The 12,264-nt window shown below is 42.0% G+C and overlaps 1 protein-coding gene across 1 annotated transcript in view; it reads left to right on the top strand.

The window, feature by feature from the left end:
• The first annotated feature begins 779 nt into the window (after positions 1-779).
• cdk6 (cyclin-dependent kinase 6) overlaps positions 780-12,264 on the top strand; it is a 48,887-nt gene continuing 37,402 nt past the window's right edge. Inside the window, exons 1-3 of the mRNA XM_036555019.1 lie at positions 780-936; positions 1,726-2,078; positions 8,941-9,076. Of these exons, the coding sequence (XP_036410912.1) occupies positions 1,855-2,078; positions 8,941-9,076 (360 nt within the window). The 5' untranslated portion in view covers positions 780-936; positions 1,726-1,854. The remainder of the gene's footprint in view (positions 937-1,725; positions 2,079-8,940; positions 9,077-12,264) is intronic.

Raw genomic sequence — 12,264 nt, forward strand, 5'->3', positions numbered from 1 at the left:
AATTAAAATATAATATGTAATATATAGATATTATTAGTGTCTGGTCAGAGTGTAAGTATTTTAAGAAGATTACTGCACTGCATTACTGCATTGCTACGTAGCTTAACAGTAGTTAGTAGCAAACAAAAGCTAGAGCAATTTTAAAAAATTAAACATGAACTTTATTAAATATCTCATGACACCAACCATTTGCCTGTGGGGCCTTGAACCTGGCTTTTGGTGCAGAATTGAATCTGTCAGTTCCAGCTCCCCAGCAGCATTGTTAGCGGAGTGCTCTTTTCAATAGCTTGATACATCGGGCTGGCGCATCCAATAAACTTTGCGGCCGCCCAGCTTTTCCCCCCCGTGGTGATCGCTGTTTTTGACACTGGGACAAAAAAGGGGGACCGAGAATGCTAAAGAACCAAGAAGGCAGAGAGAAAGCAGAAGGAGGCGGTTTGCCTTTGTAGTCGGAGAGGAATGCGGAAATGTTCCTGCTCCGTGTCAGACTGTGCTGAAGAGGGTCAGGGCATATTCAGCCAGCGTGGGAAAGAGAGAGGAATCGGAGCTCCCAGCCCAGCGTTGTACATTGTGGGACAGAACGAAGAAACTTTGAGGGAGTTTGCATGTTGAAGAGTTTGTGTAGCTGTGCACTGCGGTATCTGACGAAAGGGTTTTGCACGTACTCTGTTTTGTATGAGGAAAACGAATACTCCCCCCCTCCTCCCCGTTTTTTTAAAGTTAATCTGACTGTATTGCTGTTGCTGTGTTGATACTGCCGCGGGATGGGGGTTCCAGCCTGCACCGTCCCTCTACCTGTGTGGGCCAGGGTGCGGACACTGAGGTATCTGTGAACTATTTGCAAACTTCTATTTACAAAGAAAGCGCTGCTTCGTCGCAGTTTCAATTGGACGTGCACGTCGTTGCGGAATCTTGGTCCAGCATTATATCGACCAGGTAACTGATTTAGCACATTACATTGTTCATCATAACTCGTGTTTTCCACATGTTATAGATGCAGCGGGCGCTTCTGCATATTTGGTTCCTCTATGTTGTAGCTAAGACTTATATGTTGCCCTATTTGTCTTCAATTAAATAACGAGTGTCAAATGTGAAAGGACGGGATTTTATTTCAAATTATACAGTAGGTTGTAATGTTATAGCAATAAGTGTTGCTCGAGTTAATATTATTGTTATCTGGCAAGTCCGAGCGTGGAAACAGAGAAGTCTTACACTGCCATCGTTTTTATTGATATGGGAAGTTCAGACAATACCATCACTAGCCTACAACCACGTGCTCGCGACACATTTAGACACTCTGAACTAAAAGGTTGAAATATGTTACCCTTTAATAGTTTTCGATGTAAGTAATGACGTTTGCTGTCGGATTGAACTGAATTTGTATTTATGTACGGTGTTTATTGTTTATCTGCTGCATTAATACATTGCAAGTGGTGCTGTATTACATATCATCTGGATAAAGTAACGTTAATAGAACTTATAATAGGCCTTTGCAGAAGAATATTTGCATTGACTGCATGGTGTGACTTAGATTTCATTGCGATTATCTATCAGAAAACGAATATGTGCAACAGTATTGTGAAGTTGACGAACATTGCATGGTTCCTATAATGGAAAATTATTAGTGAAGCTCATGTTATTGCACCCCATTGGTCTTGGATATTATTATGTGACTTTATCTTTTGACCTTGTTTATTTTCATTCCTCTATGTTTGTCTTATATAGGCATTGCATATGCTTGACCAGAACTTCTGATTATGTTTTTGTAAAAAAAATATATATTTTTTTTGGTCGTCGCCGTCTTCGGGATTTAGGACCCCACAATATTTTTGCAGTGAAAATTAAAGAATCACAATGGACAAAGAAAGTTTGACGCAACAATACGAACCCGTCGCTGAGATTGGCGAGGGTGCTTACGGGAAGGTGTACAAAGCACGAGATTTGAAGAACGGGGGTCGCTTTGTAGCCCTAAAAAGAGTACGGGTGCAGACGGAGGAAGAAGGGATGCCCCTCTCAACCATCCGCGAGGTGGCGGTGCTGAGGCAGCTGGAGTCGTTCGAGCACCCCAACGTTGTCAGGTAAGCCAGAAGGGGGATTAGTTGGCAGAGTATCTTACATTACATCTCCATCACAAAATGTATAGATCTGCACGCCTCCGCATGGAGTGAGGTAAATTATGCATTGTACTACAAATAATGTTGCAACTATTTCATCCTTTTTTTCCCACTGTACTCCCATGAATGCTATACTTCCTAACAGCCCATTGGGTGACGTTTGAAGCCACTTGGTTCACCTCGTTAACTCTCTCAAGTCTCGTTCTTCAATTCCGTTTCAAATATAATAGGTTTTAATACAAGGATTATCTTGTTACTGGCTTTAACTGTACCAGTTCACTTCTGTGATTTTAGTAGTATGTTGTAGCAATGCGTGTTTCAAAGGCCATACAACAGTGCTGATGCTATGCATCAAAAAGTAGTATATATATATATATATGTTGTTGTTTTGTAATCTCATAACAGCTTCTTCATAATGGAATAATGCATAATGAATATCAAGAATATCAACTGAATTGTGACACTCTTTTTTTCACTTGTGTTGCCTCTTCCAGCTAAACATTTAGTAATCTCTCTACAGAGAGGCCACCTCACTGAGAGTCCATTGTATGGATGTCTAATTAAGGGAGAGGTTTTATAATTTTTAAATAAATGTTTAATGATCAGTATGGAGGCAATAAGCTTTATTCACAAAAACAGACATTATGTGATGGTTTTGCAACCCTGTTAACAAAGTATCAAATGTTTCTTCAATTCATTTAAAAACAAAGCTGTTTATGGATAAGAAGAAATGCAGTCTATAGAGCACTTTAATTCTTAATTTGAGAAGTTTTTTGTTTATTTTTCCAAATTCAAAATTTTCAAGAATCCAAGCTTATTTTTAAGACACCTCAGCAACTTCTCAGAAGGTTCACTGTGGCTTTGGTATAGATCTTTACAGCACAGAGCTTGATTTTAGAGAATTCAGGCTGAATAGGTAGCCATTGACAGAAGGATAAGACAAAAATTAACAATCGGAGCAGATGCAATGAAATATGACTTGGTGACTGGATTGATTTTGACCAGTATTCAGATCATGATTAAATGTTTCATCATTCAATCATGATCTGAATATTGGTTAAAATCCCCAACATTGATGTAATGTCACTTGAACCATAAAATTGGGAATACATTACATCTTATTCGGTACGATGATCCTGATGCTCTTGCAGTCAGAAAACATTTCCATGAACTCTCAGATACTTCAGTGAGTGGCAAGTTTCCATCTTCAGTGGTAAAACGGTGTCATATCACACTTGCTGATGTTCACTTAATACATGCAAATGAAAACATCAAAGTATGTATTTTTCACTCAGCTCTCTTGAGGGTTTTACTCCAGATATGGAAGGTCCTCTGCCCTTTAAGTATCAGATGGAGGTGAGGGCAGCGCATCTCTTCCAGCCTGGCTTTGTCCCCCACCCCAGCCAAACTTGGCCATCTTTAAATCATCTAAAGCCGTCCTCACCTGTCTGTGGCTTTTGCCTTCAGTCATCGAGATGTTAAAATATGGAAACGATGGCGCGTGGTTCCTTTGTGACTCAGGGAGGGAAGGTCGAGCCGAAAGCCGTCTGCCCTTGCCTTTCGGTGCGGCCTGCTGAGAAACTCCCAGTCAAAAGCATTAATGTGGTGCTATCTGTGCTTCACAATGAGTCAGCTAAATGAGTCAAGGTAATCATTTTGCTACCGCTGCTGGTTTGGGGGAAATTCTCTTCAAAAAGTCAAGCACCACTGGGAAAGTTTAGCAGAGCATTTTACAGCCATTTCTTTGAAGCACCTTGCCCCTGCTGTCCATTTCTGGAAGGGGTGGGGGGGTGGGGGGTTGATGAAAGTTGGGGAAAGGGTCTGTATTGGTCTGTGTCATCTAGCCTGCAAAAGCGTTAGAATGGGAATTTACTTCTGAGAGCCAATAGATAACATACGGCAGTCACCCACAGCTCTAATCTTGGTGCACTCTTGCCATTGGACCCTTTAAAGGATCCATAATAAACCCGCTCTACAGCTGGTCCCATTTAAGGCTTAAAATCATTCCATTCAGTTTTATTATCAATGTGTTATTGATGAGGGGGCATGTTGATGGATTCCAGTCACACTAAGCTCTTGTGTTACAATTATTTTTACACGGACACAGGTAGTAACAGCCTGTTATCACAGAAGTCACTTAACAGAGTAAGTTGTATCCTCTTAAGGCAATGTGATCATTGGATCTGCACTGTCTCAGTGCAGTCAGTTTTTAGCAAGTGTAAAAAGTGTAAGATAATTACATCTCATTACTTAACTGTTATATGGTTATTTATGTGTAGATAGATTAACTCACAGATTTTTTTTGCTTGATTAACTGATTCAATCACCTTTATGTTCATAACGGATTTGATAGTCATGACATACGTCCATTGTCTTGAGCTGCATGGATCTTGTGTTACCACCAGAATCCTCAGTAAATGGTTTGTGAACAACTTTTGAAATGCAATTATATAACAAGGTGACTTACATCACCCTACAATGCTTTACTTTTTATCTGACTGGCTTTTTTAAATTTAATGGCACTGATTTGAACAGCTGGGTTTTTGCTGAAACAGTTCAGGTTCAGTACCAACAACAATCTTGTACCTGGGAACAGTACCTGCAACATTCTTCTTTCAAGCGCAGTTCCCAGCCTCACTCTCACAGTAACAGTGGGTATGCTGGAATTTAGCGTGATACAATTCTATAGGACTATGTTCTTGTCTGGGTGCCATGCGTGGTTCACACAGAAGCAGAGAGCAGATATCATCTTCACCTGGCTTGGCTGTTGGTGAACGTTTTATTTTGTCCACAGTTGAATGCCTTGTGCAGTTTCATTCAGGAAATCAAAAACTGGATCTTCAGCTTGAATACAGAGCAGATTGCATTGCAAGGTGAAAATTTGATCATGCCAAGTTTAGTGATTATAAAGCTGTTGATTATACATTTATTTTTCAAAGCATACAGATCATTCCCAGAACCGAAAATACTCTTGTTACTTGTCACTTGTTAGTTTGCCTTGTTATTATTGGTTCCCATAGTTCAGTGTAATTAAGTGAAATACTATATTAGTGTTGTAATGATTTGGACGGATGTCGCTGGTCTGACTATGAACTGGACAGGCTAAGGACTTGCTATAGGGAGAAAGATGGCCGTTCGCCTTGAGGATGGTGTAGCATCTGTTGCCTATGGGCGTGGAGGGTCGTTTCAGGTCATGGTCCCATGAGGGTGACTGGGGACCGCCACTCTGTGGCTGTGCCTTGACTTTAGACCTGTTGTTCTGCCTACTTCAGTCTGTCTGCACAGGGGCTCACGGGTATTAAAGACAACCAAGTGTTTCCATGTACCCAGATTTTCAGTGCTGGCTTTTGGTCTTAGCAGGACACTCTGAACTCGTTTTAGTGTTCATGTAGGCAACTTGTGGCAGGTGGTGTAGGCAAATTGTGACACAAAGTGCTGGTCCTTGAGCAGTTCATTTTTTTTCTAACTATTGCTTGGGTCGTTAGCATGGCTGGGTGATCTGAGCCTGAATCAGTAGTTGGTGGGAGAAAGTACCTAAAGCAGAGATGACCATCGGACTCAGGTAAATTTTATATTAATTAAACATTAATTGTGGCTGAGCCACACGGTCTTTGTTGAGACATGGAACACAGACCTGAAAATGACTTGACGCCAACTACTACTATTGAGCATGTGAACTAGCAAGGGGTTATGGAGTCCCACAATGCTTAGTGTGCAGGGTGTTTGTCTCGGAGTTTGTGCGGAGTTAAAAGAGCACTGGCACACCGTGGTTAAACTGCCCCAGCCTTCTCAGACATGTGAAAGGTGGCAATATGCTTTTGTTGCAGCAAAAGAAAAAGGAAATACACTGAGAACAACTCTCTGACCAAGGGTGCAAGTAAAATTCTAGTAATATTAAAAGATCAGGCTAAATATGGAGGTGATATGGAGGAACGTTTGGTTTACTGCAGGCCTTAAAGTAGAATTTACATTTGGTTACTGTCATGTAGCAGATGCTCCTATACTGAACAACGTACATACCGTTGGTTATGTATCTTACTCAAGGGTAACCTTTTAAACCAGCAACCTTTTAGTTACAAGCCCTGCTCCTTACCACTACGTAACACTGCTACCCTTATTTGTGTCCTATAATGATGGCCTCCCACTCCCCAAAAAAATCAATCAAACCAAGGTAGCTGTACCCCACATAGATATTTGTGGGGCCCTGGGCTTTGAATAATGTCATATGAATGATGTATGGTGTGGCCCTGGCAAATTGAGGCTTTAAAGGAAAATTATTAGTGAGCAAACAGACTCTGATCTTCTAATCTGCTTACAGAAGGTGGGATGGGGGGTTGCTGCCTTAAGTGAAATTTGGCTACATGTGGATGCAGGGATCCAAGTTTGCAGAGAAATCTGTGCCTTGTGTAACTACAGACAATTCTAAGATGTTTCTAAGGCCATTATTCATTCCATATGCTGCCTGTCTGCTCCAAGGTTCCTTAGTGCCAGAATAATTAAGGGTTTAAGACTCATATTTAACCCCTGATTTCAAGGGGAGCAGAGTTAGTCAGCGAGCAGTTATTTTCATGAGTTTTTCATGAGATTTTCATGCGTCGTGCAAAAGACTCATACTTCAGAATTTCTCAAATCAGAATCAAATAGCTCAACCTAAGGCAGAGGCCGTGCTGAGATTGATACTGTGTTTTCTGTTAATTATTCAAAACCTGTTATGGGCTTGATATAATTGTTTTTCAGATGATCAGTGTGATCAGTGTGGCACATAATTTTTAATTAGGTTCTTGAAGGAGACAGATTATTTTGCCATCCATTGTGTCTATAATCAAGTGAAGGTGGAATCAGAGCTGTCGTAATTTGATACAGATACGTATCACTTATATAATCTCAGAATTGGTTGGGGGATTCCTGTGTCTGTCTTTTTAAATGAACAGTGCATAGTTACAAGGTCATGGCTGTATGCCATTATATCTAAATCAATGCTACATTTTGTGTGTTTAATATTTCCTTGTTTTCTGAGTAAAGAACAGAAATCAACAGTCAGTAGTAACACATCTTCTTTTCAATGGTCAGGCTGAACATGGAGAATTATGCTGTACACTGCTCTTTTACGTATTATGATACTGAAAGTATTGTGCCCCTCATGTAATGATATACATGGTCAAATGTGCACAAAGACAGCAGCCTCAGTGTGGTAGTGAGAGTTAATTTCAATAAGTCTAAGGTGTGGCACTAGGTAAGGACATCTGATAAGCCTGTAATATGAAGCAAAAACAATGGCTCGTATACATGCCCCCAGAAAGCCCCGCCACAGAGCATCCTGGCCCACGGTGTTCCCCGGTCCGCGCACGCGCTCAGTAAGGTGCGCGTTGGGATCCTTTTCTCTGCTCGGCCCGCGGTGTTGCACGGAGAGGGATGCTGCCCAACCACTGATTATTTGAAATGACTTGCGCGAGTTACCAAGGCTCTGAGTGAGGAATGCTTTTGGCAGGCCCCGGCTTTTGGAAGAGGGCATGTTTTTCCCCCTCGGCTGTTGTGATCCCGCTTGTCACCGGGCAGTTTTTCCAAAATGATCTGTGTGACAAAACTTGGATGTTGAGCTCAACAGTCTTTGTGTCTTACATAGCAAATACCACGTACTGTAACAGCCGCAGCCCTTTGGAGCTGGGTCTAAATCTAGGCTTGCCGGAAGAAGTACGCTATACTTCCATGAGGTATTTTAAACTTAACCCCAGGGAAAGACTTTGGTTGGGTATACCACATGCACACCACGTCAGTGGCTGTGGTTTACTGGATTAAAATGCTTGTTACATCCATCTTCTTTCTCTGGCTTTTTTCCAGTAGTAAGCTCAGCTTGCTCACCCCCACTCTAAACCCTGTTTAGTGTACATTTTTTATTCTGATCCAGGATCAGCTGCTAAGGGCAGAAAGTGCCTTACACCCTGCCACATTTGAATTGTATATGAATACTGGATACATGCAAAAACATCTGAGTACTATAATGAATAATGCATCTTTACAGCTTAACCAACAATTAACTTAACTGCAATTCTGCAGTAGTGTTCTGTCCAACATTAGTGTAACATTAGTGTAACATTTTTGCTCAGATACTACACTAAGAGCAAGGCCTCTGAAGTTCAGTATTCCACATGTTATGTGCCAGTACGTTAGCAGACTGGAATATGGGCAACACATCCTGTAGCCAGGGCTTCTGTCTGTCACGAGGTCTCAGTCATGAGGAGTGATTGGTTGTTTTCATTTAGCTAACAAAGCTTCAGTATGCCGGGCATAGCAGGAATTCTTTCAGACTGTGACAAATCCAGTCTGAACTGTCAGACGTTGTAGAGGCAGTGCTGTCTTAACTAAATTGAGACGATTTCAAACGTTAGGTTGTCACCTTTGTTTCCGACCCTCCGGTAGAAGATTCATTGCTGTGTCCTGCACTGTAAACCATTTCAAATCAGGCTGGACTCACGCCAGAGTAATATCTTGGTAATTCATCTCAAGATCTGTGCTGCAAAATCCATTGGATAAGCATGTTTGCTCTGGGCTTTTTTAAGGGAAATTCCACAGGAAATGTATATTCTATATATTAAAAAATTATTAATGAACATTAACCCTTTCACTGAGAGGGTAATCTGCTCCTGCTGTAATCTGAGGGGTTGGCCATTGTGGTCATTTGAGCTATTGAAAAGTGTCTGCTGACTGTATTGATCTCTATCAGTGAAAAAGTTTTGGGTAGACACTGTGAGTAGACTGAAATGAATGGCCTATGTGAGTAACACTCTGTAGACTCCTGTGTTGACTGTGCTCTTGTGCCTCCCTCCAGGCTGTTTGACGTGTGCACGGTGTCCAGAACTGACAGAGAGACCAAACTGACCCTTGTCTTCGAGCACGTGGACCAGGATCTGACCACCTACTTAGAGAAGGCTCCCGAGCCAGGTGTGCCACCAGAAACAATTAAGGTACCTCATATCACCTGTTTCCTCCTAACGCTAAGGGGTAGGTTCACACGGATGCATGAGTGGTGCTTATGAGGCGAAGCTGACTAAAGCTTCCTCTGGAGACGAAGCCGAAAGGCAGCTTTCAGACAGCGCCATCGCAAAGGAATGGAATCTTTATGGCCACGAGGCTAGGGGAAACCCCCTTTGTCTATTTTAAGATGGTTGTATCCGTAACTGTTGCAAGTTACATGATGCAATGTGGTGAATCCCTTAGATAAAGTGTCCATCTTTATACCACGATGGACTGATGAATAATGTAATTCATGAGCTTTTTAAAGAGTACATCTCTGTCACAGTGCAGTCTTTAGTTGATAGTAGCCATGATAAGTAACTCAACCATCTGTGAATCAACCCCTAAGCATACATCATGTGACGGCGTCTTTTTTTTTTTTAAAGTTCAAAATAAGAAGTTGATCAAACACATTTAATTGCAGCTTCTATTGCCACTGTGTTTTTATGCAATAAATGTTTTGTGTGAGTGGTGGAAGTAGTGCTTTTTTTAAACTGATTGGTGCGCGATGTTCAAAGGATGCAGGAAACGTCTCACGCGGGCTTTGAAGAGCACATGGAGGACAGCACGCAGGCATCTGAGAGAGGCCTGGCTTTTTTAAGACCAGAGCTTGTGGTACAAGGCCACTAATTAAGGTTTTGAGATGGTGTGCTTCTCGTTTTTTAAAAAAAAAAAATTATTTTTTTTGCTCCCATGCTCGCTACGGTTCCGTCGTGAGCGCTGTTTCATCTGCGGTGCAAGCTGCGTTTGTGATCCGAGTGAAATGCCTCGCTGCTGTGGCCCTCACCAAAAGCCTCCGTAACGCTGTCACCGAACATCTGTTTGGGCCTCTTCCATGAACACGATGAAATACTGTTGGAGCAAGCCTTAAAAACTCAAGCAATCAGTTTGCTGTAAATACGCTGAGGTAAATCTGACTGAGTTTAGCGACTGTAGGCAATGGAGGAACCGCAAGAGGCAAACTAGAACAATTTCCACAAAATATGAAGGCCTGACCTCAACAAGCATCCATTTAATAAAACAAACATCACCTGCTTTTAAAGCAACATGTATTGTTGAATACATTATAACACTACCAAGAACACTACCATAAAGCTATGCATATAGCAGTTGAACAAAACCAAATGTAATAACCTGACGAAGTCACACAGCAAGCGTGTTAAGCACATACCACAGAAATGGCTGTATTAATATCGCTCGTGTCTAATTGCTTTTCACCATCCGGAAGAGGGTGGGGACACCTCCTCAGATGTCCTCCAGGCAACATCCGGAAAACAAGGAGATGTTTAACTGGTACGACTATCGTTTTCACGAAACGCATAACTAATTGTATAATGTGAACGTTTCCTTTTGCAGCGCACAGTAAATGCCAGGGTGTCTCTTTACAGGAGCAAAGGGGGCAACACAAAAGGAGTATCAGCAATTCCTGACCACCAGCACTCACACGTATATTGTGTATTGACCCGTTCCCACACATTTCTGTAACAGATCCATTTATCATGTTTCATTCCCTTTCTGCCCGGGGGTATGACCCATAAAGTGTCAGAAAAGGAGGAGGATCTCTCCTCTGCGACCTTTTTGCTACGGTTGAGCAGAGGCTGAATGGTTGATGAACCCTTGGTAGAAGTGCCAAGGTTTTTGAAATGGTTGCCTTAGTGTCTGCTGTAAAATCTTAATATCCTAGCTCTCTTAATATCTTATCTGCTCAGTACAGATTAACAAGCTATTTTCATGAAAATTGCTTTCACTTTCCAAATTGCTATTACGTTACTGACAAGAACTTCAATGGACCAAGGTATCAGACATCTGATTTCACAAAATACAGCCCCTATTTAAACAATAAAAGCCAGTAAAATGCTTTCCTCCTTTTGGGAAAGAGTTTAGATAAGCCATGTTGTGGTTGTGATGCAACACACTTAACAAAGAGTGCTGATGTGGCAGAAGCTTGATCATTTTTACCCTAATAGTGATTAGTGTAAAATCTGTTTAATTTTTAATTTTAAAAGTAATTCAATTAAATTTAGTTATAATTTTAATTCATTTTATTTTAATGAACAATTACCACTTATTAGAGTGGGAGAATCAATGAATGAACAAGTTTTGAAGGCAGTGTGCTGTAATTATTGATTTGTGAGAGCTGCAGGGTCAATACTCTCTAAAACAACATCCCAAGCCAGCCAGAACGTTCCGGAACCTACTTGCTGAAGAGGGAAACTTTGTATCTTCGTTTCACAGCGGGGGAAAGGAGAGTGGTCTGGACATCGAGCAAGGAAACCCGGACGGAGCGCATGCTGTATTGAATTTTTTTCCAACGGCAGTAAATAAGGATGATACGCCGGCGGAAAAAAACCTTTAACAGCTTAATTTGCAGTCCAACTGAGGGCACCAGATTGCGAGAGCCGTCCATTCAGACCCACCGCATGATAATTGATGAAAGAGTCCCCGGAATGAAATGAGCTGGAAAGACATCAAGCGGTTCCCTCGGCCCGCGGAGTGTGACTGACCGGCCCTGCCCGCGCCTCGCAGAGTCCCGTCTCCCCGGCCATAATGAGGCGGGTTAATGAAGCATCGGGAGAGAATTACACAAACGTTAACAGGCAGATGTCCTGCATTATCCCCGGCTTCAATAAACAATATTGCCGCTCGGCGCGTTATTTACATAAAAAAGGGGCGCTCTCCGCGTGCATGTTTTGACTGCTACGCTGGGGGTTTTGTGTTCCCCTCTCCCTGACTGCCTGGCTACCGACCACCACGTCAGTGTCCTCCTAAGACACGTCGACACGCAGTGGGCTGGCAGCAACAGTTACGCTGGTAAAGGTTGCTAAGTAACCTAACTAACTACCATCGTGCTCTCATGGTGCTGTTGTAATGTGTGATTTAGGCAACACATAACAATTGCCACGTGTTATGGTTGTGTATGAAATCGAAGTAAGGAGAAAAGTTTCAATTAACACTTACATTCAATTAACACCACATAGAAAGCATCTGTCTTTGGTGAAGGCTTGCTTGAGCTCGGAGGTTGGATTTGCTGCGTGAAGAATTAATCACAGATATCCAAGGTACAGGAGTAAGATGTGCTCTTAAGTGTTCAACAGTAGTTTGCTGGTGCATTTTCAGGTGCTACCAAACGGTGACAGTT

The sequence above is a fragment of the Megalops cyprinoides genome, chromosome 21 (assembly GCF_013368585.1).
Source record: "Megalops cyprinoides isolate fMegCyp1 chromosome 21, fMegCyp1.pri, whole genome shotgun sequence".
Taxonomy (NCBI): Eukaryota; Metazoa; Chordata; class Actinopteri; order Elopiformes; family Megalopidae; genus Megalops; species Megalops cyprinoides.